We start from the raw sequence: 23,750 nt of genomic DNA, 5'->3' as shown, positions 1-23,750 counted from the left end.
AAATACTGCTCAAAGAACCAAGAAAGTCCAGAGAGAAAACGGAAGCAACAACAAGCGGCTTTTTCCCCAGAGACAGTTGATCAAGTTTTAATGGCTTAAAAAAACCCTGCATAAACCACACCTACAATAAAAGAACTGAAACTTCCATCACATGACTAACCATCATGTGAAGCAGTGTCTCAAATGCTTGACAAAAAAAGGAAAAGTGCAAAATGGATAGAAAAAAGTATTTTATTATCACATATGATATTACATCCAAGTCGATGCATGCAGCTAATGAAATAGGTGAAAGAAGGAAGTGTCACATGAGTCATCTTCTGCATGTGATCTGTTGGAACCTGCGAAAGACAGAACAAACATTATGTAGGCCTAAACGTTACAGCAGAGTCAGCATGAACCTGAGATAACACACTTAAAAATGTGCAGTGAGAGAATACTGAGCATACTAATCGATGACTGACTTTGTGTTTGTCTACTGCGTGTAGACGTGTTCAGAAATATTGTCACTGATCAATAAAAGCTGCTCATGGAATTCTTTAAGTTTCATGTGATCTTGTATAGATTTCTATTTCTGTGGCTTCTGTTAGTGCAGTTAAAGTTCACTCATGTGAGCCTGCGGTGAAGGTTTTTTTCCATGAGATTTCTGTTTTACTGTCCGTTTCTCAATCAACAAGTCAGTTCGTTTAACATCAGTAGTATTTCATTGAGAAATACTAAGAAATACTTTAGTCTTGAGCTATCAGAAATATTCAGAAGAGAAAAAAGGCAAGTCTTTTGACAGTTGAGCAGCATGCAATATTTGTCAAAAGAACCAAACCTTTTTAAGTGTATTTGCGTGCCACATAAAAGTCAGATTTTAAACTTCTTTTAACAATGTTAAAATCAAAACAATATTAACAAATGCAGTAATTCGTCCATCTGTCCAACCATTTTCTTTCACTTATCCACTTATGTATCTTCTTGGAAGGTGTTCTGACAGTATTGCGTCTCCTGGATGAGGTAGATTTGGTGTGTGTCTGTAAAAAAGCATGTGATGGCTGCAAAGAAGAAAAGCGAGCTAATCGGGATTCTCTGAACTGAGGTTTGGCCTGTTATTTGATGCGACGTTTCCTGCGGCATAACACAGAAGTTCTGATAGCGTGGACGTAAATAATTAATGTTAATTACTAATGTTAGAATAATTCAGGGGCCAGTCGAACAGCACTGGGTAAGTGGTTCAAGTTTTATTGGCCCAATAAGACTGCTTTATATTTTAAAACATTAATAGAATGTAATTAGTAGACTTGAAATAAGCCTTGAAATAAATAGGGTGTAGTACACCCCATGCCCCCCCTTTAGACTCACCCCTGCTTACTGTTGGCATCAGTGTGACAGAAAGGATGGCTGTAGTCAACCTCCATTAGGCTGTCTTATTTAAACATTGTATGAGACTAAGTTAAAAGTTCGGTTGCATAAATATAATTTTATTGTAATTTCTATAGCTTTATTGTAGATGTGTTGCTGTGTTAAGCAAACTGCGGTGGGTGGGAGCAGCTAGAAAGTTCACTTTTCTTCCTGTTTGCACTTGTTGATCAATGGTTTTGATGAAGGACAGTTTTTCCCAGTAAAGGCCTTTGTGGTGATTACACGAACAAGCACTGCTATTTTGAACGTTCGAAACATGTTTTCGTTCACGCCACCTGATTGCACCATCTCTACAACTGCTCCGACCCGTGGCTTTTCTGTCTTATTTAAAAAGATATTTTTAATTGTCATTCTTTTTATTCACACATGTGATCCTAGATATGTTTCTAATGCAGGTCTGTTTTTAAATCACAAATGTGGGAGAAACAGCTCTTCTTACATGGATTAAATGAAACATCGGAGAAAATAATTTCTCCTGGGGAAGTTTTTTAATGGAATTATCCGAGTTACAGCCCTAGTCAATATTAACGTGTTGTGACAGGAGCAATTTTTCACCTTTGTTAACTGAAGGGAAGTGCTCACCTTTAATGACAACTAAGAGCTAATCAGCACAGGAAGTGTACTTATTTCTTCCTAAATGTATCAGAGAACCCAAACAATAGTGTCTTTTGTTCTCTACAGTTTAAACAAAAGCACTCTGAAATAAAACAACACCGGCCTCTGATAAGCAACCACTAGGGCTGTTCGATATAACGATATATATCGGATGACGATATAAAAACATCTTCATTTTACGCTATCGTTTGTTTCGTGGTGTCGCAAAATAAACTGTTTGCGGCAATATTTTTTCATCGTTCTGATGGTCACTGTAGTGGCTATATTAATTTCTTAAAGTTCTCTCTTTCTCTTATATTTAATATAACCACACTACTGACGGACAAGCGCCTGTTTTTATGCGTTGTCGCTAGCAACAGCGACAGTAACACCTTCGCGTGTCCGCTTGTTTATGTTCCACATAAACCTTTCACAATAAAGCTCAAGATCCTGTTGAGACTTTTCAAAATAAACCGAATCACGTGAAAGAGCAAATTGTTTACGGATGAGAATTAAAAAAGAGCCGCCAGGTGCTAAAAAATAAACCTTGGACTCAAACGTTAGAACAGGCTTTTCCCCGCAGCACGCCGTGTAATAAATACTAAGAAAACAGCGGCTGTTACAACTTCTCTCTAAAAATGTATCGTTTCATGCATCGGTTAAAACACTCGACTCCGGGTAAAGGACGCCCAGCTGGAAACACTTCACGCAAGTCGAGCTGCCCGAGATTCACAGAATTTACAGAAAATGTTACATTTTTGTGATTTACATCGTTATCGGACGATAGAATTCTTATATCGGGATATGAGATTCTGGTCATATCGCACAGCCCTAGCAACCACCACCGTCGATCAACACAAATACTGATGTATAGTATTGTGGTTATATTAGAGCACCACAACGACTGTATTAAAAGGTCAGTTCAGACTTAACAGTAAAATCCCCTACTCCCAGTTCCTGTTGATTATAGCATTTTAACTAATAGTTTAATTAATCACTTCATGGTGAAAGAATACAGACACTTATTAGTAGAGGCTGAAAGATTTATCAGTCAACTGTAATTATCAGGCATTATTGTCCTATCACACATATTTCTGTTGGAATATATGTAGTGAAGCTATTATAATATCATTGTGTATGCGTACACGTCTAGTTAAATCCATTTCAGACAAACAAATGGAGGGAGGAGAAGGGGGGGGTGCTTATCTGTTTTCAAGAGGCACGAGGGAGCTCAATATTTTTACTTTAATAGTTTTGTGGAAAGAATCAATCATTTAAATCCTGATTAAATTGCTTCAACAATGACACCTGCAGGCAAGGCGAGAGATGACAGGGCTGTGTCTGTAGGTGTAGGGGGTAGATGAGGAGGACAGTACAAACTCAGGGTAGGACCTCTTATTAGAGCTTAATACACATCTATGTTTGTCTAGAGGATCTCATGTGGATCTGCTGTTGTTGCAGACATGAAAAATGATCCTCCCTTACAAATCAGCAAGCAAACAAAGTAAATACAGACACTGTGTTTGTGCAAACTAATCTTATATGAACCAAATGTATGAACTTGTAGTAAAGTAATACACTCACATATTACAGGGATGGTGACTAATGAACTGATCATTTATTTAGAGGATTATCTTTGTGTTTGGCTACTTCATGTGTGATGGTCATGTCCACAAACACACAACTGAAATACTTTTGTAATATTCATTCACATTTTTACACCCCTGCCTCATTTTCACAATAAGTTAGTTTGCAGTCACTAAAGCTATAAAGCAAACAACTGGTTTAATGAATTTGGTTAATTTGTTTTAATACATTATCACACTATATCATATTCCTTTCTGGTATGAGCAAGCGAGGAGGCTGAAGGTGGAGCTGGTTTAGGTACAGAGTTTACAACCAAATGGACTTAACCATCTGTTGTAACCACATGGGGGAGTTTGCTTTTTCTAATTATTGCCCCTGTGCAGCAATGATGCACAGAAAAGAAGGTCAGACACCAACTAGGGAGAATCAGAGGGACAAACGGAACAATACTGTCATCCCTTATGTAGCAGGTTTATCAGAGAAACTCAGGAGTCTTCTCCAAGCACGAGATCCCAGTGCACTTCAGACCCAGCCACGCACTCAGACAAAAACTGGTTCATCTCAAAGACAAAACTACCAAACAGAAACTTAACGTGGTGTATGCTGTACAGTGCAGCGAGGAATGCTTTGGACAGAGAAGACAGATGGTTTGAAAGAGGAGTGAAAGAAGCCATCTATGTCCACTGTGAACATGAGCAGGGCTTACAAAACTAACTGTCTGCCATCTATAATCCAGTTTTGAGGTTGGTATGTCTGTGAAGGTTCTCAGTCATCCAGGTTATCGTAGTCTAAGGAGCTTGGATAGAACAGCGTCTGGACTTCTTAAAGTTGCTTGAAAACGTTTCACCTCTCATTCAAGAAGCTTTTTCACTTCTAATGTCAAATGGTGGAAAGTCCCATATTTAAGTCCTATGGGAGTGTCCCCCTAAGAGTGACATGGATCCCCTAATGTCCACTGTGAATGACCCTCTTTGAACAGAGCCCATGGCTTACAACACCAACTGTCTGCCATCCAGTTTTGAGATCCCTTTCCAGACGCCTTAAAGCCCACTCACATCCTGGGCCTTTTGACCTCAGAAAATCACATGATAGGGTGAAGCCTTGGCTGATTGTTACCTACACCCGTTTTCACACCTTGGCTCATGCGATTAGGTAGAGGATCATTAGGGGGTCCATGACACTCTTGGGGACACTCCCATAGGGCTTAAAATCCAAGACTCTCCACCAATTGCACTTAGAACTGAAGAAGCTTCTCAGATGAAGGGCGAAACATCTTCAAGAAAACTTAAAGAAGTCCAGACGGATGACTGAGAACCTTCACAGACACATTGTCTGTTTTTTTTTCTTTTCTTATGTGTTTAAAATGCTTTAAATCAGTTACTAGAGGTTGTATTCGGTTGCTTGTTCCCTGATATCCAGGATCACAGAAGTGACTTTCCCCGCAAATAAACAGCGGTATTCCTTTCTGTCTGGGCTATTTAAAGGTCGAATTAATCATCAGTGCTAAAACACTTTATTACATGCATGAGGTTTGTTCTCATCCACTGTGTGTGTGTGTGTGTGTGTGTGTGTGTGTGTGTGTGTAAGCGATTTTCTTCAATAAACCGCTGATAAGTTTTCACTACTGTAACTACTCAACTGTGCTTCTGGTTGCCATTTCTCTAATGGAGTTAAGTGGCTGATAAAGCAGAGTATTTCATATTTTACTACAGCCCAAAAATACACGCATGTAACAGACAGCTGTGGTGATAAAACAGCACTTTGTTTCACTCTGAGCACCAGTGATTTTAAACACCTCCGCCATTCATTAAGCCTTACATTTAATCACTTCTGGGGTCCGCAGCAGTTACTGTTGGGGAACTGGGCGTCTTTCTTCAGCACAGTGGGCCTCACAACGTCCACATCACGGTGCAGGTGATCCAGTACGCCAGCGAGCATGCTGGGAGCTGCGTAGAAATCCACCAGAAAGTAAGTCCCTCGGCTGTGCCTCTGGTTGTGTTTGGTCATTCTGTAGGGCAGCTGTCTTTCTCCCAAGTTCTCCAGGTCTCTCACCAAGGCGCCCCGCTCCATTAACGTCTCCACCGTCCTTCGCAGAGCTGCCGCCGTCTCCGGCCGCTGCATCTGTTTCAGGATCAGGGCCAGCTCGTACCGAGGCATGGCTGCAGCTTAGTAATACCCGACTCACACGTTTAATTCAGCTAGAACTGGGCTGTCATTGCCACACTGCTCAGTTGAAAGGCGACATGTTATGACACGAGGGGCAGACACGAAAGGTCTTTAGTGATGACGCATAAAGCGTGCGCCTTCGTGGGCAACAAAGCCTACTAAATATAAAAAATAGGAGTCATTTATTTTTTTTTAAATATGGCGTTAAATCTATAAATAAGTGTATTTCAATAATAAAAAAATTGCGTCTTATTTAGCATACCCACATATTTTACTCGTATTGTTTTAGGAAATTAGTCACGTGAGAGCAACCCGAAATATTTGTAAAGTTTTCTAAAGGATTTTTAAAATCACAATTAGTCAGTGGAATTGTGTTTTATTTAGTTTTCTGACATTTGGAAATCTCTAGAAACTGGTATTTATTTTTTTTACTGAAGCGTGGATACGTCGACACCAAGCGTCTGCTCACAAGTGCCTGATTCCGTCACTTCCTTTTCCAGAAGAACGTGTTGAAGATGGCGGCGGAGAAGTCGGTACCGAGTGATCTTTTCAAATGCGTGTACTCGTTTCTGGTGGAGAACAAGTTCACCAAAGCGGCTCAGGAGTTCTTGAAAAAGACTAAAGTGGTGAGTAGCCTACGCTGTGTGGCGGTGTTTGACGGACACGTCCTGTCGTCGGGTATTAGACGTTAGGTCCAGGCGGCACGAGGGGTAAATACGTGCAGGTTACCGAGCCGGTGAAGTTAGCACGTGTATCAGCTGCAACCTGCTTTTGGGCTAATTAACGGTCTCAGTGCGTTAAAGTGTAAATACTGCAGCGTGTTTATACTTTTTAAATTATGATTTGTGGAGTTTTAGTCACAAATTCAAAGTGCTGCAAGGGAATTATTAACTTACTACTTCACGTGTTTCTCTACAGGCTCCGCAAGATCAGAATGAGGAGAGACTCGTCAATATCTACAACTTCTGGGTGAAGTGAGTTGCTTATTAATATTTATTTATTTTTATCCGAGAGGGGTTTTTCAAATAAAAATATGAAACGCATGACCAAGCTGACTTTCTGTGTCGATAAGTATGTTCCTTTAAAAATGTATTGGTACAATAGAAATTCTACTGCTGCTCTCCTAGTGTCCAAGGGTCTGTTGAGTTGAGGATTATCAGAGAAAAATCTAATACAATATAAACACAACCCTTTTGTTGTTTTACAAATTTGAAGCGCTTTTTGTTTAGACAAATGGGAAATGAAATGGTTCTTATATAGCACTGTACTACTCTACTTGAATGTTCAAAGCATTTTATTCAACATGCCAAAGAATAGTTTACCATGCAGAGTGGAGGGATTCAACCAGTCTCTCACTAACTCAGTGTTCAGTTTTTTGCCCAAGGACACTTTGGTATGCAGGCTAACGAATAAAGCATTATTATTTGCATATCTTTCTACTCTGGGAAAGGGAGTGCCTTTTATCCCGTTGAAGTTTTCTTTTTAACATTAATATAGGGTGGTGTTGCATACTGTGTATTAATATAATTATGGGCTGTATCATTGAAACTCTATTTTAAATAGATCTCCCGAAGCCAAAAAACGAAAGGTGCCTCCGAACTGGACGGGACCGTCAGCCAAGAAGGCAAAACCCAGCACTGAGAGCTCCAGCAGTGAAGAGTCAAGCAGTGAGGATGAAGAGGCTGGCGCAAAACAAACTAAAGTAGCTCCTGCAGGTATAACCTTCATATTTGATATGGATAACTGAAAGGGTTGGCTGAATTCTGCTAGTAATGTGCATTCTGAAACGCTGTGATATTACATTTTTCCTCATTCTACATTTTAGCAGCCAAAAAGGGGCCTGCTAAAGCAGCAGCTACTAAAGCTGCATCCAGCAGCAGTGAAGACTCTAGTGACTCTGAGGAGGACAAAGCTCCTGCAAAGCCTGCTGCAAAGGTAGAAGGAAGCATCAGAATCAGACATTCTCATGATAGCCTGTTATTGCTACATTACCTTGCCCGTTATCCTTTTATTAAAATGTAGTGTCTGTTTGTAGGCACCTGTGAAACAACCTCCTGCTGCTGCAGGTAGCACAAGGAAAAAGGATAGCAGCTCCAGCAGTGAAGAGTCTGACTCTGAGGAAGAACAAACCGCCAAAGCTCCTGCACAAAGTAAGTCTATATTGAGTAATTTGTTTAAGTTAAGATTGGGGAAAAATCTTGGGTTATTTAATTTACTGTATGCGTTTCTGAATAACAGAACCCAAGGCTGGTGCAGTCACAACACCCAAAGCAGCTGTTGCTGCCAAAGGTGCAGCTCAAAAGAAGAAGGAGAGCAGCAGCAGCGAAGACAGCTCCTCAGATTCTGAAGATGAGAAGCCAGCCAAGGTACACAAGGCCTTCTTTATGTTGTTATGTGTTGTTGATTGTCTCACACTCAGCCAAGTGTGGTGTGTAGCGGATAAATGCATGCAGCAGATATTAACAGCATATTTCCATGTGTTCTGTCAGGCTCCAGTCAAACCAGCTCCAGTCAAACCAGCCCCAGTAAATAAAGCTGGTGCTGAGTCAAGTAGTGAAGACTCTTCATCAGAGGATGAGGCTCCTCCCAGCAAAAAACCCAAAGCAGGTGTGTTTTCATGCTTTCTTACAACTATACAAGCTACACAGTAACAAAAGTCTGGTTTGGAAAGATGTGAGGCACACTTGCATCAGCGGCAAACCTGAGAAGTGAATCCCAATCAAGTCTTTTTAGCCTATTACTGATGTGCGTAAGTTCGACAGCTATATGAAAAAATAAGTGAGATTGAGTTCACATTAATTACAACAGTCCAGTTTTGTCCATATCATGATCATAACACCAGTCTGCTCTGACTGAATTATACCCAGAGCTGTTCACTTGGTCATCTCTGGAATGATCTGTGATTATCAGAATCAGATTACTTTATTGATCCCTAAGGGAAATTATTTATTAAAATATGTTTGTATTTGTTTTTGATGCTGACGATCTACATTTGTCTTTCTAGGAGCATACAGTGCTGTACCACCTCCTGCTTCAATCCACAAAGCTCCTGCTGCACCAGTAGCAAGCAAGGCCAAGGACAGCGACTCTTCAGACAGCAGTGATGACAGCAGTGATGACGACAAAAAGGTGGCAGGTAAGTGGGTTCCTTTTTATTTTTTCCCCACCTTGACTTCTTGGTGTTTATTGTTAAATGTCTAACAGCATTTTAACTTGCACAGCAAAACCAGCCCCCGTAAAGTCACCTGCAGCCAAACCTGGAGCGTCCAAACCTGCTGCAAAGAAGCAGGAGTCCAGCTCAGAGAGCTCTGGTATGGATCACAAACGTCACTCGCCCATTTCCCATCTTAAAATGATGATCAGTTTGTGACAGTGAATGTTTGTAAATGTCTCTCATCTTTCTAGATTCCAGCTCAGAAGAGGAGACGGCCAAGAAGCCTGCAGGTAAAGGAGCCCCAGTCAAAACTTCTCCAGCTAAAGAGGTGAAGAAACCTGCAACAAAGGTGACTCCTGCTAAAGCGGCTCCAGCTAAGTCCGCTAAAGATGAATCCTCCGAGGAGGACTCCAGTTCAGAGGAGGAGGAGGCAGTAAAGAAACCCCCAACCAAAGCTGCACCTGCCAAGACTACGCCAGCTCAGAAAGACGAGTCCTCGAGCTCAGGTAGGAGATGCACATTTTGGGTATTTGAGCTTCAGAAGTTGTTAAATATGACCTAATATAATTTCTGTTATTAACCCTATATTGTTTGCAAACCTTCATGACAACATTGATCTTGCTTTCCAGATTCAGATAGCAGCTCTGAAGATGAGGCCCCAGCAAAGCCTCCCACAAAAACCGCAACCCCATCCGCAGCTTCTGGAGCTTCTAAACCCCAAGCCAAGGCAGCAGAGACCAGCTCTGACTCGGAGGACTCCTCTGAGGATGAGGAAGAGCCAGTGAAAGCCAAGCCTGCTAAAACGGCTACACCAACTTCAAAGCCTGCAGCAAAGCCCCCTGCAGCAAAGCCCCCTGCAGCAAAGCCCCCTGCAGCAAAGCCCCCTGCAGCAAAGCCCCCTGCAGCAAAGCCCCCTGCAGCAAAGCCCCCTGCAGCAGCAGAGAGCAGTTCAGAGTCTGACTCTTCGTCTGAAGATGAAGAAGAGCCTGCTAAGACTAAACCAGCAGCAGCTAAGCCAGCTTCAAAGAGTTCCACCCCTGCAGCTAAGCCTGCTGCTGCAGCAGAAAGCAGCTCTGACTCAGACTCCTCATCAGAAGATGAAGAACCGGCCAAGGCCAAGCCAACAGCAGCTAAGCCTGCAACACCAGCTTCAAAGAAGGCTACTCCGGTAGCAAAGGCTACTCCTGCAGCAGAGAGCAGCTCCGACTCCTCCTCTGAAGATGAAGAGCAGCCAGCCAAGGCTAAACCTGCAGCAGCTAAAGCTGCTACTTCAGCCTCAAAGCATGCTAAATCTGCAGGAAAGGCCGCTAAACCTGCAGGAAAGCCTGCCCCGAAAGAGAGTAGCTCAGAGTCCTCTTCTGAGGATGATGAAGAGCCAGCTAAGACCAAGCCAGCAGCAGCTAAGCCTGCTACGCCCGCTTCAAAGCCTGCTACTCCTGCAGCTAAGACTGCTGCTGCAGAAGAAAGCAGCTCTGACAGCTCAGACTCAGAGGATGAGGCAGCTAAGAAACAAGCTCCAGTTGCTTCCAAGAAGCCCTCCCCTGCAGCTGAGAGAACAACAAAGGCAGCGCCTGCAGTCAAAAAGGCAAAAAAAGCAGAGGAGAGCAGCTCTGATTCCTCAGATAGCTCTGATTCAGAGACGGAGACCCCCGTGACTAAGTCTACAGTTGCCAACGGCAAGGCAGCAACTCCCAAGACGGCAGCAGCATCAGCGAAGGTTGCAGCAAAGCCAGCAGAGTCATCATCCAGCGACAGCAGCTCTGAGGAGAGTTCATCAGATGAGGCTAAAGTGCCACGTAAAGCAGCCACTGCACCCAACACCCCAAAAAACAGTAAGTCTCAAACATCTGGTCATTAAATGGGGAAAAAAAAAACTATCACTTAACTGTCGGTCCTTAAGTGTTTAATATTTATAGAAGTGTAGTGTTTACTAGAGCAGGGCGATATGGCCAAAAATATTTATCACGATATATATTTGAAAATTTGCGATAACGATATAACTGACGATATAATGGATGCGAGACAAAATACAACTCCACAACATTACTAGCGCAAAAAGACAACCTTCCATTTATTTTCACTTAAACAAGAAGCTGGTTTTTATGTACATTAAAGCTTTATAAAAATGCAACAGTGCAAATGCAAATTCCTTGCTGAAAGTTTAACCAAAAGGCATTTCCAGTAGAAATGGGCTGACATATCCTGAGCATAACCATGTATAATATCCACTGAAGTTAAAAAGAGGTGCTTTGCAACATTAAACTGCAGTGTGCAGTACGTATGTTTCGGACCATAAGGTGCACGGGATTATAAGGCACATTAAGCGAAACAAAGCAGTCAGATAAATCAAACTTTATTAAACTCATTCTTCTTGCTTCCTCCACTTCTGTACCATTGATTCATTAATGTTGAATTCTCTGGCAGCTGCTCTATTCCCATGTTGTTGCAGTATATTAATGACTAACCTCGTATTGTGGATGGATTATCTCAGTTGTTCTCCTGACTGAAGTTTGGTCCGTTTACAGCATCCTGCCATGCGATTGCATTTGTCTCTAACCATGAAGAACCTTCACGTTAACTTTTATAAGTGGAAAAAAGTTAGCGTTCATCCTCCAGCTTCACTGTTTATGTTATGCTAACATAGCTGTGTCGCTAGCGATCACCTAGCACATCATTATATACCAGCTAGCCCAACTTCAGTAACCCTACAAACGTCACTGCTGTTTAGTTTCCTGTCTTCATTTATGTTGGAAGTGATAGCAGAGCTGTACGTTTGATTTTTTTTTTTCAGAAATCTCTCAGTCAGAACATGCAATAGCGAGCTAACTTCCGCTAGCTTCCTGCTAACTTCTAACTCTGTTAAATGTAATAACTTTTGTTTTCATGGATGCCTGGAAGTTAAACTTTATAGTTACACCTGGTAAAGCAGCAATGCTGATCGTTTTATTAAAGATGAAAGAATTTAGACAGTTTTTAACTCGTAAGTGATGCTGCAGTGTTGTTTGACCTGAAGCATACGGAGTTTAGGACCCAGATTACTCCCAGATTTAAGAGCATCTTAGTCCGACAAATACGACAATAACAACGGCCGCTTGCATGTTCTGCAAAAAAATGTGCTTTGTTGTGTATCTGACGGACAAACACCAAACCAGTTCCACATCACGGAAGTTGCACCATTTTTACAAACCAATTCTGGTTCATCTGTTTCACTCAACAATCGGCCATGTGCGTATGAAAACAAAGGCACTGCGCATGCGCGTTTTACTCCCATTCTATCGCGATATTTCATTTTCCTATCATTGCCTAACATTATACCGGTATTACCGTGAACGGTATAATATGGCCCAGCCCTAGTGTTTACTAAGTATGAGCCCCTTTTCATCTGATACAGGTACTAATGGAAAAAGAAAAAAGGATGAAGAATCATCAGAAAGCGAAGAGGAAGAAACGGATTTAAAAACACCAAAAAATAAGAAGGCCACAACCACACCACAGACTTTCCCTAAAGCCAATAAGAAGGTAAGACCTGCACAAAGCTAGAATTGAATTAAAGTGAACTGAAATAAGCTGACTGAAACATTTTGTTTTCCAGTCTACCAACGTACCCTTCCGTAGAATAAAAGACGACGAAGTAAATGTGGACCCGCGCCTTGCAGACAATTCGTTTGATGCAAAGGTGAATTATTTAATCATAATAATCATTTTTACAGGATTACTGAGCATTATAGCTGTTGAGGTGGCAGATAAACAAACTTTTTTTTTTTCTCTCTTTATAATGTTCTATTTCAGATGGGAGCCAATGGAGACTGGGGCCAGAAAGCTAACGATGTGCTCAAGTTCACAAAAGGTAAATCATTCCGCCACGAAAAGACAAAGAAGAAAAGAGGAAGCTACCGTGGGGGAGCCATCTCCACTTCAGTCAACTCCATTAAGTTTGACAGCGACTGAGAAAGTCCACAACCTCCCATTTCAACTGTACTGTACCGGACAGATCAGGAATACAAGTTGTCTGCTCAAACCACCCTCCTGTAAACAGTCTCTCCAGCAGTAGCAGCAGCACACTAACAGAAGATGGTCCATCACACTGAACTGGCCCTTTGATTCGACTTTGCTTTAGTCTGTAATGGAGTTTACATTTAGCAGAGCTGTGGCAGCAGGGAAATGTGCTCCCAACTGTGACATCACTTATAGCCACTAGGTGGCTGCAGCCACTGGCTAATGGAGAAAATGTTTGGCTCTTTCTGCTTGTTTTCACAACCTCCTTTCTTCTTAAATGGTGAATGTTTGTAACATTAAGCAATCTTCTTGTCTAGGTATGATCGAAATTAATCCATCTATACATGTTCTTCATTTTCAAATTTGTTTTTTGTTTAATAGACTACATGGATTCTTGATGTTTGTCCCTTTTTCTTTTTTTTTTCTTCTTTGTCCACATTTAAATGTGAAGAGGTTTGGGGCTTTTTCTTAACATCACAAGAAAACCTATCAAGTAGAAATTTTATACTGTATTTATTATGTTTTATTCCACTTCAATCTTTAAGGGCCTCTCAAGGTCTTTTCTCTGTTCAAGGATTTTTTTTCTTTGGATCCGTTCCCTTTGTTAGGAAGTCCTTTCAGTCCCTCCCTGTACTGTTCAGTGGTATTAAGTATGTAATTCGAACATAGCCATGCTCGTTTCAGTTATTTGATTATCATATGAGATCCTGTGTACCGCTGTCATTTTTTTTTTTTCTTTTACACCTCAATCTGTAAATAAAGACTAAACAATATACTGGTGATGATTTCATGGACAGTTCACTCACTGTTTGCTCAGCTGACAGTTTTACATGTGCACAATTGGAGAGGAACTCCAATTTTTAGTATCTGCACATACCAAGTTCTTGCGTGTGTGCTGATATTGTTGTTGGCAAATTAACGGTCTAGAAAGTACATATTTTTAAACTTTGTTAACCCTTTAAACCCTGAACTGTGGAATAACAGCCAGAAAAAAATATTTTCTTTTTAAATTGAGTGCTTATTAAACCTTAATGAAATAAATTAATTTGCATGTGTTTACATTTGTATCATATTTGCTACATCAGGCTTTATTTTTTGCAACTTATTCTTTAGAAATCTACTTTGCAATTGCCACTAGGTGGCAGTGGAGTAGCACTGCCCTCAGCATGACGTTTAGTCAACGTATGTAAACTGTCACCCGATTCCTCGGGGCAGTTTGTGTCCAGACAGCTCATTTCCTGTTTGTTTTTTTCATCTGTTGAACACAGATGCATAAGTCTGTCATCTCAAATGAACTGAGGCCTGTTAGATCAGCATGTGCGGCTAAAGGGATATTCCAGCAATTTAGCACCACTCTGAAAACAGAGATAAAGACTCAGTTCTACACACTATGTACTGTCCATGCTTAGATTTCAGGTTTTATACCAGATGATCAGGGATTTTTTTTCTCAATTTAAAAAAAACAACCAGTGGAGATGTTGGGGTTTTTTTTGTGTGTTTATTTTTCTTTTCTTTCTTTTTAAAGCACTTATCTAGATTGTAGGCAAGGGTGGGGACAAGCCTATCCCAGCTGTCATAAAGTGAAAAGGTGCGCTACACCCAGGACAGGTCACCAGTGTCACAGTGCTTTGGGAGGAAACCAGAACAGGCACAAACTCCACACAGAGAAGCTTGAAACTACCAGGTTTCAACCAGAAAATTCCTTGCTGTGAGGCTAACCACTGCTCCACTACACCACCTAAATTTTCCCTGATAGGGTAGCATAAATAAGTTCAGTATTACTGTACTTCATCTGGGTTGGTATGCATGAAAAATTCTCAACTGAAATGTTTATCAATATATTGTTACAATGTAATCACATTTTCCTGTTAAAGAAACTCAGACATGACCTCACCTGCACACAAGCAGGTTTCCCTCTGGGACATTAAACTATACATTTATCTGTATTTTACAGTGAACTTTACATGAACAGCTGGGTGGCCGTGGCAGTAAAAACTTGTTCTTGACAGCAGTGGCTGTAAAAAATGTCTGGTTTGTATCAGAAAATGACTGAATATTTAATCTTTCCCCGTAAAACTCTACAAACAGCCTTTGGTGAAAAGTGGATTCATCGCAGTGGATTGGATTGGCAGATATTACTGTAGTCAGTGACTGTTTAAATTATTTTTACATTTTATCCTCTTAACTCCTTATGCTCAAGTGGGAAAAGTGATTGCGAGACTAAATAATTTGCAGCCGACTAGCTGATCTCTTATTCTTATTGCAGAGTATATTTTTTCATTAACTCATAATAATATCTGGCAGATAGGAAACCGCATATGACCAAATAAATAATATACTCTCTGGTTTCAGTGCAAAAAGCTTCAGGCTTAGACTGAATGAACAGCGCACACCCCGTGCATAAAGCTCATATGTACGCACAAGGAGGAAATACTACATGAACTCAATGCACAAAAAGAGCTGTTGACTTATGATTGAGGTCTGTAGTCACTCCAAATATAGCCTCCTTTGCAAGCCTGGCAACTGCTAACCACTGAGCAATGCTCCAGCGCTCATCAAGCAGAGAAATCTGACAGAGCGTGCTTGCTCGAGGTTTTACATGGATGAACTGTTGAGAAGTGGTTACTGTAGAACGGTTACTGGGCAGTTTTTGAGCACGGATGTAGCTGCTGTTGCACTTGGAGGCTCTGTGCAGCAGCAGTGGGTCAGGAGGTCCTTCAGGGAGTTTTAGAAAGTAAAAGGAAATAGTGTTTTGCTTTGCAGGTTTTAAAGCTCATCATTTGTTGATTTGGGATAAGTGCTTTGAAATTGAATAATTAGGAAAAGGCAGGCCGGCCACAGCTTTTAAAATGTCTTATTTAGAATTTCAACATTTCTTCGGACTGTTGGGCAAACATGATCTTCAGCTGTATGGGGAAGGAATTACCACAGGCCTTCTTATGGGGAAGGAAGTGCTGCAGAGCAAAACAGCACAGAAGACAGAATCTGTACATTTCTTTTTGGGTCTACTTTGCAAGCCCAGCAAATCAATAAATAATTTGATTAAATGAAAAAAAAAAAAGTTTCACAAAGCTGGATATGAGACTCTCCTAGTTAATGTTAAAAGCTGGCATAATGGAGATGCATGACTTTCACTGGACAGCCATTCTATGATTAAAGCAGAATGTAAGTGATGCAATGTTAAAAGAAAAATAATTTTCCACTTCTGAGCTATTGAAATGCCAGACAGAAACTCTGAAAAGACCATTGGTGAGGAATACTGATGAGAGGTCCACGTACCTGATCTCCTGCCTAGCAATCACTCCCGAGCACCACTTCCGTCTGTCAGTCGTATTATGTGCGGCAGAGCGAGCCAGCTCGTTCGGGTAAATTGCAGCAGTGTGTGTGCACGAAGGGCTGCAGGACAATCTTTTAATGGGCAGCGGAGGCTGAGGACTGCCCATTTCAATTAGACAAAAATGCTGACTACTCTTGCGCATAGACACACACAGACACACAATAATTTTCTCCGTCTGGAATGAAGTCAAAGCCAGGGGTTACAATCAGCCATGCGTTTTTGCTTGAAAAATCATTACACTTGACAAATGACTTCCCAGGTGCTCCAACAAATAGTCGTGCTAATCCCCCCCACTGTGCTGTCAAAGAGGGAAAATGGGAACGTGGCAGGACAACAACTTACAAGTCAAGCAGAACTCTGTTATAAAAAATAAAAAGCTTCATCACCATTACATTATTGTAGCATCTTTAATAGAGTTCTTCTTTTAACATCTGTCGTATATAAAGTGTTTCCATGGGGAATAATAATGCTAAGAACACAGGGTAAGACGGCATACTTAATCTTTTATGGGACATTATAGGAATAAAGATGCAGACTGAGTGAAGAGGTGCTAACGACATTACAGACTTCTGCTTTGTCCCACCAAAGAAATATCCAGGCTATGTTAACAGCGTAGAACAGATATACTGCAGCCTTTATAGAGCTGAAGGTCAAACTAGATTGATTCATCTTTTAGTCTTGCCCTTTTGCTGTAAAATGCATTAAATACAGAAGAGCAAAGTGGTGTTTTTAGCATTTGACAAACAGATGCACCGTTCTGCATTCCTTTATAAAACATGAAAAAAAAAATCAAACATACAAACTTTGTATATTTTCAAACATACAAATACCCATGATGCCTCAGGCAGGCACACTAGAGAAGCCTTTCAGGACACAGTGCACTGCGTCAGGATGCTTCAGCCACAATACTGATAGCTGGAACTACAGCAACATACGTTAATGATTGATGATGAGCTGCAGTCTTAATTGTCTATTAAACTTCTTAAAACCCGTCCAAGCAAGACTGCCTTTGATGATATTGGTAATGTTGCCCTATACACCTGCTGTCTTCCGCTCTCAATTGCAACTGGTCTCCTGTGACATTATGTCTTCGGTGTGGCAAAATCCCAGGCGGTATCCTGGGCACACTTCCACATGGCACGCACAAGCCGAGTGAAGCCCATGTCTTTGGGTTTCTCCAGCCCACGCATGAGCCGCTGCTTCATGATGGCTATGAACTCCTTATTACTAAGCTCCCCATTCCCTAAGGAAGACAGACAGAGAAGGAGAGAAGGGGGAGAGGGGTGATGGACAGGGGAGCGGGATGATGAAATAATAAAGGAAGAGTAAGTAAGACGAAGGAGCTGACTTCCATTTATTGATGATTTCTACCTCCGGAGGCTTTGTGTTTCATAAATATTTAGAGCAGAGAGATATGATGAGACTGTCAGCTACTTACCATCACAATCAAAGAGCGCGAACACCACGTCGCAGACGTGATCCGACAGCTCCACTTTTGCTACGGTGCGTGCCACCTGCTTCATGGTGACTGAGAGACAGAGGGAGGAAAGATACACAGATAAAAAGATTCACTGTGAGAGCAACACCGGCACAGACTCACACATGTCAGCACATCAGCGGTGCAAGTGGAGAACAGTGTGTGCAAATCAGACTGCTCGGATCAACAAAAAGGGTTTCAATTCGCTGGGGAGGCTATCGGATGGACACATGAGAGAAAGAAGGGGCTGAGAGGAGAAGAAAGAGCGGACCGCTACAGGAAATCCAGCTGGGAATGGAACTGGACTGAGGAAAATATGGAGGATGTAAGTTTAATCAGGATTTACCAATAGTCACAAATGGAGGAGGGCAGGTATGAAAGACGAGTGGGGGTGAACAAATAAAACGTGACAAAAATTTCCCTGCAAATGGTGAGAGAAAAAGATGAGCCAGCACGCCATCAAGAACCTCATTACTGGCCTTCTTTTATATATTCAACAAAGCCATTGTGCAGATCCAGATCACACACCCACACATGAGAAACTGTTCTGAAAGGGTGTGAAATCAGTGGACTTGAGTGCAAGATGAAAGCAAAGGAAAAGAGAGTAACAAAGACATTAAAAAGCTCAGCTGAGACACGAGCTGCTTCGGGCTCGAAGAGGAGAAAAACGGTTTCAGTTCATGGACGGCAGCAGGGAGCAGAGAGTTCGCAGACATGTGTCTGCCAGCTCGCTGTGAACCCACAGCATCCTCCCAAAGCCGCTTTACGCAAAGTCAAAAACACACTGATACACATACGCGGTTTGTTACTGTGCAGAAATGCCACTGAAACCAAATGCCTGAAAAAGCACCTCGGGGTAGACCCTTCGCTCCCTTACCACAGCAGCTGCTTCATAAATGAATCAGAACAAATGGATGCACAGACCGAAAACATATGGAGGTCTATTGATGGACTGAATCACTGCAACAAATGAAGGAAACAGACTCCTCAAACAACTGCCACAGGTCTCATCTGCCGCTTTTGTTCTCACATTAAAAAGATTTTCATTGTCAGCTTCTGACAAATGAATTGAGTAGTAATGAAAGTGCTGAGCCACATAAAGACAGTACGAGTGATTTAATGAATTTAAACTTTGTAATTAGTTTTCACCAGTAAGCACTGAAAATAAATTCTTCAGCACTGAGAACAGCATAACCACAGTGAACTCTGTGGGCGATTTTTAAAGTCTTAATATGTGAGATCTTTCAGGGTTTTTTCCTAACTAAACCCCTTTGTGATGCTTTTTATGTGGATGAGTTAACCAACTTTTCAAAGTGAAGAACTACTACTGTGCGGTGTGCAATACACTGCAGGTGTTCATGGTATAATGGGGGGGGGGGGAAAAAGGCCAGTTAGTAACTGGAGTTTGGCTCCACTGTAAAAAGTTACACCAATCGCTCTTCAAAAATATTTACCGAAGTTTTATGTCTGTTTGTGCCCCCACTGTCACGGTCCGCAGTGGCTGACCGTGTGGAGAGTGTTTGGAGGACCCAGGTGCGGACACAGATAAGCAGACCAAATTAACTTTAAACAAAAAGCGAGCCTTTATTTGAGGCTGGAGTACATGAACTAAACTAAACGAGAACTGAACAGGGACAACAACTAAACAGGAACCTAAACTGGGAAGAAACTACTAACAGTGAGACTATGAACAAGATTGTGCCAGAACATGAGGGAACTGTGAAATATAAGAATAAGCATCATGAGCCATGACCTGCACAGAGACTTGAAACCTGACATGACATAAGGCGTGGAACACAGACGACGCGACACAGACTGAATGAAACACAGAGACTAAATACACACAAGGGATGATCAAGGGAAGTGGAAACACATGAGGGGGAACAGCTGATACACATGAACTTAATGACAGGACAGGGAAAGTGAAACTACATACACTGACATTAGACGGACTTTCAAAGTAAAACAGGAAACATGGGGATTAGACGCGACCTGAACTGAACATAACCACACAGACAGGACGCATGCCAGGTAGGTGCACAGACAAGGGAGACTGAATACAGGAGGAGATGACATAAACACCTAAGAAACAAAGGACTAAACAGCAACCTTGAAATTAACTAGAAGAACTAAACTAGGGCACAAATGAATACCAAAATATATAAAAACTCAAACACTGGGTCACAGACCCAGCCCATGACACCCATTTCTCAATGCAGGAACTCCAGCAACACTTAAGGAAAGAGGAACAACTTTACTGACTGACCAACGGGTTTCGGCTTGTGGATGACCCTGATGAAGGCCACAAGCCGCAGTCAGTAAAGTTTACAAATCCTACCATGTGGATTCATGGATTTTTTTTTTTCACATTCTGTCTCTCACAGTTGAAGTGTACCTCTGGTGCAAATTACTGACCTCTGTCATCATTTTAAGTGGGGGAACTTGCACAATCGGTGGCTGACTAAATACTTTTTTGCCCCACTGTAAATTATAGTTCAGGCTAGTTCGGGTGCCCCTAGAACCAGATGTTCACAGAGGTGCCACAGGGCCAGTGTGCTCCCTGATGCACTGAGCCCATCTAATCTTTTCTCTTTCACACTCTATATCCCTGTGATTTTGTGCCACATCATTATTCCTTTCACATCTTACGTAGTTTATGCTCTTCCTTCTTTCTCCATGCAACTTTGTGCAGGTATCTTTGGAGCAGCAGGTTTCTTTATGAGTGACTGGCCCCACCAGCCGGTTGAGTGTTTACTGTTCTACTGTAAGCTCTTTTCTCTTTGCTCATCCAAGCCAGTGATGGCTGCAGAGCCTCCCCAGGCCTGTTTGTCCCAGAGGTTATCGTCCAGTTTTTTGTATTCAACTGCTGTTGCACACCACCCTGCAGTAACGGACTTATGGAGAAAGAAACCATTTAATGGTGGGTTAACTCAACCCTAATCATCCATTCACTTGCCCGGTGATAATGCTGGCATGTTTTAGGGGACATCAGCAGCCTGTAGTAGGAGCACAAAGCGATCTGTCATGTGTGCATAAGCAGTTTTTGTGTTTGAATTTGCACAATTCTTCAGGCCCAGGGGAAGAAGTGGTGGATAAATGGATGGACTGATAAAAAGATGACAAATAGCTGAGCTTGGTTTGGGAGAAAAGCCAGGAAAAAAAAGATGTGGGAAGCAGATCTGGCTGTCAGAGTGTTAACAGCCATGAGATGCAGACGATGAAACGGAGAACAGTTAAGTCTAAAGGGGGATAATTAGGGAAGGGAGAGAATGTCAAAGTAAAGGGTGACTGTGGGTGTACCTTTATCTATGGAGGCTCCAGCCATATGGTAGAAACTCAGAGCTGTGTCCACGTCATTTACGTTCTTCAAGAAAGTAAAGAAGTTCTCCACCTCCTCAAATGTGATGCCCTGTGCGACAAAGAAAAATGGACAAATTTGTTACAAATCCTTCCTGCATTTGTATTTGGGCTATTAGAGCATTCCAAACCTGCGAAAAACAGCCAACTATTGTTAAGACAAGAGCTGCCACTGTAGAATACCACATTTGGAGGACCTTAGGAGTGTGACACAAATGACAAGAGGAAGTCTGCATAAGCTTTTGACACACATGGTTAAACATTGTGCCACAGACCAACAAGGGGACAGACAGCCTAAAGCAAACATGCGCACATACACATATAAACAGACACATAGTCACACAGCTGCTGCACTGCTGATGAGCTTATTTGCAAAGAAAAGTGAACAGCTGGTCTTGGGCTGTAAATAATACTTGAGTCATTTACATTACAGGTTCTGCCAATACTGACAGACTGACAGCAGGATTGAGGAAGACAGGGTAAACAGTAAAAGAAGTGAAGACAGACAGGGAGCGATGCTTGCTGCTGTTTAATTCCTTAGGGAGACAACTCTGGCAGCATCATCTTTTCCCTCATGACTTGGAGGAACAGTCACTTCCCTGCTTTCTGTTCCTTTTCTCTCCTAATCGCTGTATTTAACCATCAGACGTGCCTTATCGTAGCTAAGTCTGACATCTGTGGTGCTTTAATGTATAACAAACAGCTCTGTGACAGTCCACATCGTTACATTCCAAAAAATTGAAATGGGACATATTTCGCTGCAACACCCCTGGGAATACGATATGCATGGGTGTAACTTCAGTCAGTTGACTGATGGGGCTCGTTACCGTGAAACCGATCCAGCATAAAAACGGGGTTCATGCAAAGAACTTGAAGTAGGAAGGAGATATAAGCATGTACTAAATTTAGAAATTATGATTTTTACATTACCACGAATGTCTGTGGAGAATTTTTATGCTTAAAGCAATGTGGCTGTAAAGCAATAGTCTTGTCTTTTTTTTTTCTTTCAAAGACTACTCAACTGAGGATAATGTCTAAAAAAAAAAAAAACACAGTGCAATTTTGTGAAGACTCTGAGACGACCAGAGAGGAATGAAGAGAGCTAACTGCACCAATATGAGGTCATCCCAAAATAGAGCTAGAGGTGGCTGGAGAGACTGAGTTGGTAAGGTGGATAAGATCAGACACTGTATGTGCTGCCCACTCCCAGTGATGTATTACCTCTCATCCAGACTCTCACAAAGACTCTCAATGCCCCTGCACAGTCTCTTTTTCCCTTACGCATGCACCGTCTGTCATACATCCTCCCATGTAGGCTAATTAATTAAAACACTCAGAACACCTCATCAAGCGCTGTATCTTACCTCTGGAGTGGCTAAGACTTTCAGAGCTACGTTTAAGGATGGACGAAAGGACATATTTATTTACCTGTGCATCCTTAAACATTTTCTTCAACCCCTTCTGCATCTGCTTGAGTTTACGAGACTGGACGCCGCTGTAGGCCAGCAGCATACCCCCGAACTGCCTCTCAGTGATTCTGCCGTCCACAGGATCGTTCCTCTCAAACTAGGGAGGGAAAAAGAGAGAAAAACAGATCAAGTGCTATGTGGAGGAAACAACATTTTTAGTAAGGGAGCGCACAGGGAGATGGGAAACAGTAAATACTGATGTCAGGCTTCAAGCTGAGTCACGTCTGGAGCTGGCATTGGTGACATTAAATGTGCATGTGCATTTTTGCAATGTTTCACTGCAACAACAGCATGCCTCTGCTGTGTCAGGTCAACACACTTGATTTATGACTGAGGATGTTTGACATTTCTCTCTTAACTTGTTAACCTCTAGAAATGTTGCATTTCTGGCAGGCAGGATGTGACTAAGCCCCCCACATTATAATAATGAGAATGGCACGTATTCTTTGACCTGTAAGTTTGTAAGCATAAGAGTTACAACTATAAAGAGTCGTCATGCATCACTTTGAAGCTGACGGTTGGTCCCTAGCAGACATTCCAGGCTCCAGTTTCCTAGGTAACCCTGTAATGTAACCTGATGATTACAGTATAGCATAAAGTCAGTTAAACCTCAGGGATATCAGTCTGTTCATTTAGGAAGCATAAACCATTGTGAAACCATTTCATGTGCTTTGATATAAAGGAAAGAAACAAAAGATGCATTGGAGAAGCAACACAACAACACCACCTGCGAAACCATCCTCATCATTTTTGTTTTTACTTTGTGTGTAAAACCACCTGTCACTACCTCCTTCCTTCCCCCCTCACAGAAACATTTTTTTATTTAATTGTTAGGGTAATTTGGGACTACATATAATAGTAAGATTTGTTTCCTCAGCATGAAAATCCTTCCAGACTGATTTGTTTTTTCTAGTTTTTCCATTTGCTATTGTCCTTGTCACTACTTGTAGCAAAAGATGTTACCTGCAGCCATTTCAGGTTGCACATGTAGTCCAGCGCCTCCAGTATGGCAGAACAATATGATCAGTGTCTGTAAGGTTTGTTGTTTCCCTAGCACAATTTAAATTGTGTGAAGGAGATACTAGGAGATAGGCTGTGACCTGCGGCGTGCTGGACAGGGGAGTAAAAGGGGATCAACCTTAGCAGCAGGACTAGTATCTGCTCTTTTGTGAAAGGAGGACCAACATGACCACTGTTAAGAGTTGTACA

At 41.8% G+C, this 23,750-nt stretch overlaps 3 protein-coding genes across 3 annotated transcripts in view; 1 reads left to right on the top strand and 2 right to left on the bottom strand.

Annotated features, from left to right (window-relative positions):
* Positions 1 to 213: 213 nt before the first annotated feature.
* mrps6 (mitochondrial ribosomal protein S6) lies at positions 214 to 5,871 on the bottom strand. Its single transcript, XM_085297212.1, has 2 exons — positions 5,404 to 5,871; positions 214 to 338 (listed from the first exon to the last, which is right to left on the bottom strand). The coding sequence occupies exon 1, from the start codon at positions 5,740 to 5,742 to the stop codon at positions 5,410 to 5,412; it is 333 nt and encodes a 110-aa protein (XP_085153338.1). The 5' UTR covers positions 5,743 to 5,871; the 3' UTR covers positions 214 to 338; positions 5,404 to 5,409.
* Positions 5,872 to 6,234: 363 nt separating this feature from the next.
* Positions 6,235 to 13,674, top strand: nolc1 (nucleolar and coiled-body phosphoprotein 1). Its single transcript, XM_085297210.1, has 14 exons — positions 6,235 to 6,377; positions 6,670 to 6,725; positions 7,315 to 7,466; positions 7,577 to 7,686; positions 7,787 to 7,901; positions 7,990 to 8,117; positions 8,241 to 8,358; positions 8,756 to 8,887; positions 8,973 to 9,062; positions 9,157 to 9,411; positions 9,535 to 10,737; positions 12,297 to 12,424; positions 12,498 to 12,581; positions 12,695 to 13,674. Exons 1-14 carry the CDS (start codon positions 6,267 to 6,269, stop codon positions 12,851 to 12,853), a joined length of 2,841 nt encoding a protein of 946 aa, XP_085153336.1. The 5' UTR covers positions 6,235 to 6,266; the 3' UTR covers positions 12,854 to 13,674.
* Positions 13,675 to 16,626: 2,952 nt separating this feature from the next.
* Positions 16,627 to 23,750, bottom strand: part of micu1 (mitochondrial calcium uptake 1) — a 37,764-nt gene continuing 30,640 nt past the window's right edge. The window contains exons 9-12 of the mRNA XM_085297211.1: positions 22,501 to 22,638; positions 21,016 to 21,124; positions 17,677 to 17,766; positions 16,627 to 17,481 (exon numbers count right to left, since the gene is read on the bottom strand). Coding sequence (XP_085153337.1) covers positions 17,321 to 17,481; positions 17,677 to 17,766; positions 21,016 to 21,124; positions 22,501 to 22,638 — 498 coding nt within the window. The 3' untranslated portion in view covers positions 16,627 to 17,320. The remainder of the gene's footprint in view (positions 17,482 to 17,676; positions 17,767 to 21,015; positions 21,125 to 22,500; positions 22,639 to 23,750) is intronic.

Source organism: Mchenga conophoros, linkage group LG13 (assembly GCF_057382185.1).
Source record: "Mchenga conophoros isolate Kocher_MC1m ecotype Shallow Benthic linkage group LG13, M_conophoros_male_GT1.1, whole genome shotgun sequence".
In the NCBI taxonomy this organism is placed as follows: domain Eukaryota; kingdom Metazoa; phylum Chordata; class Actinopteri; order Cichliformes; family Cichlidae; genus Mchenga; species Mchenga conophoros.
This window is presented reverse-complemented; position numbering and strand designations above follow the sequence as displayed.

Bases quoted from the DNA above. Each gene is read 5' to 3' on its own strand.
- nolc1 (XM_085297210.1), top strand. From the start codon at position 6,267: ATGGCGGCGGAGAAGTCGGTACCGAGTGATCTTTTCAAATGCGTGTAC. The intron at 6,378-6,669 runs GTGAGTAGCCTA...GTTTCTCTACAG, and splicing joins TCTTGAAAAAGACTAAAGTG to GCTCCGCAAGATCAGAATGA. The intron at 9,412-9,534 runs GTAGGAGATGCA...CTTGCTTTCCAG, and splicing joins AGACGAGTCCTCGAGCTCAG to ATTCAGATAGCAGCTCTGAA.
- mrps6 (XM_085297212.1), bottom strand. From the start codon at position 5,742: ATGCCTCGGTACGAGCTGGCCCTGATCCTGAAACAGATGCAGCGGCCG.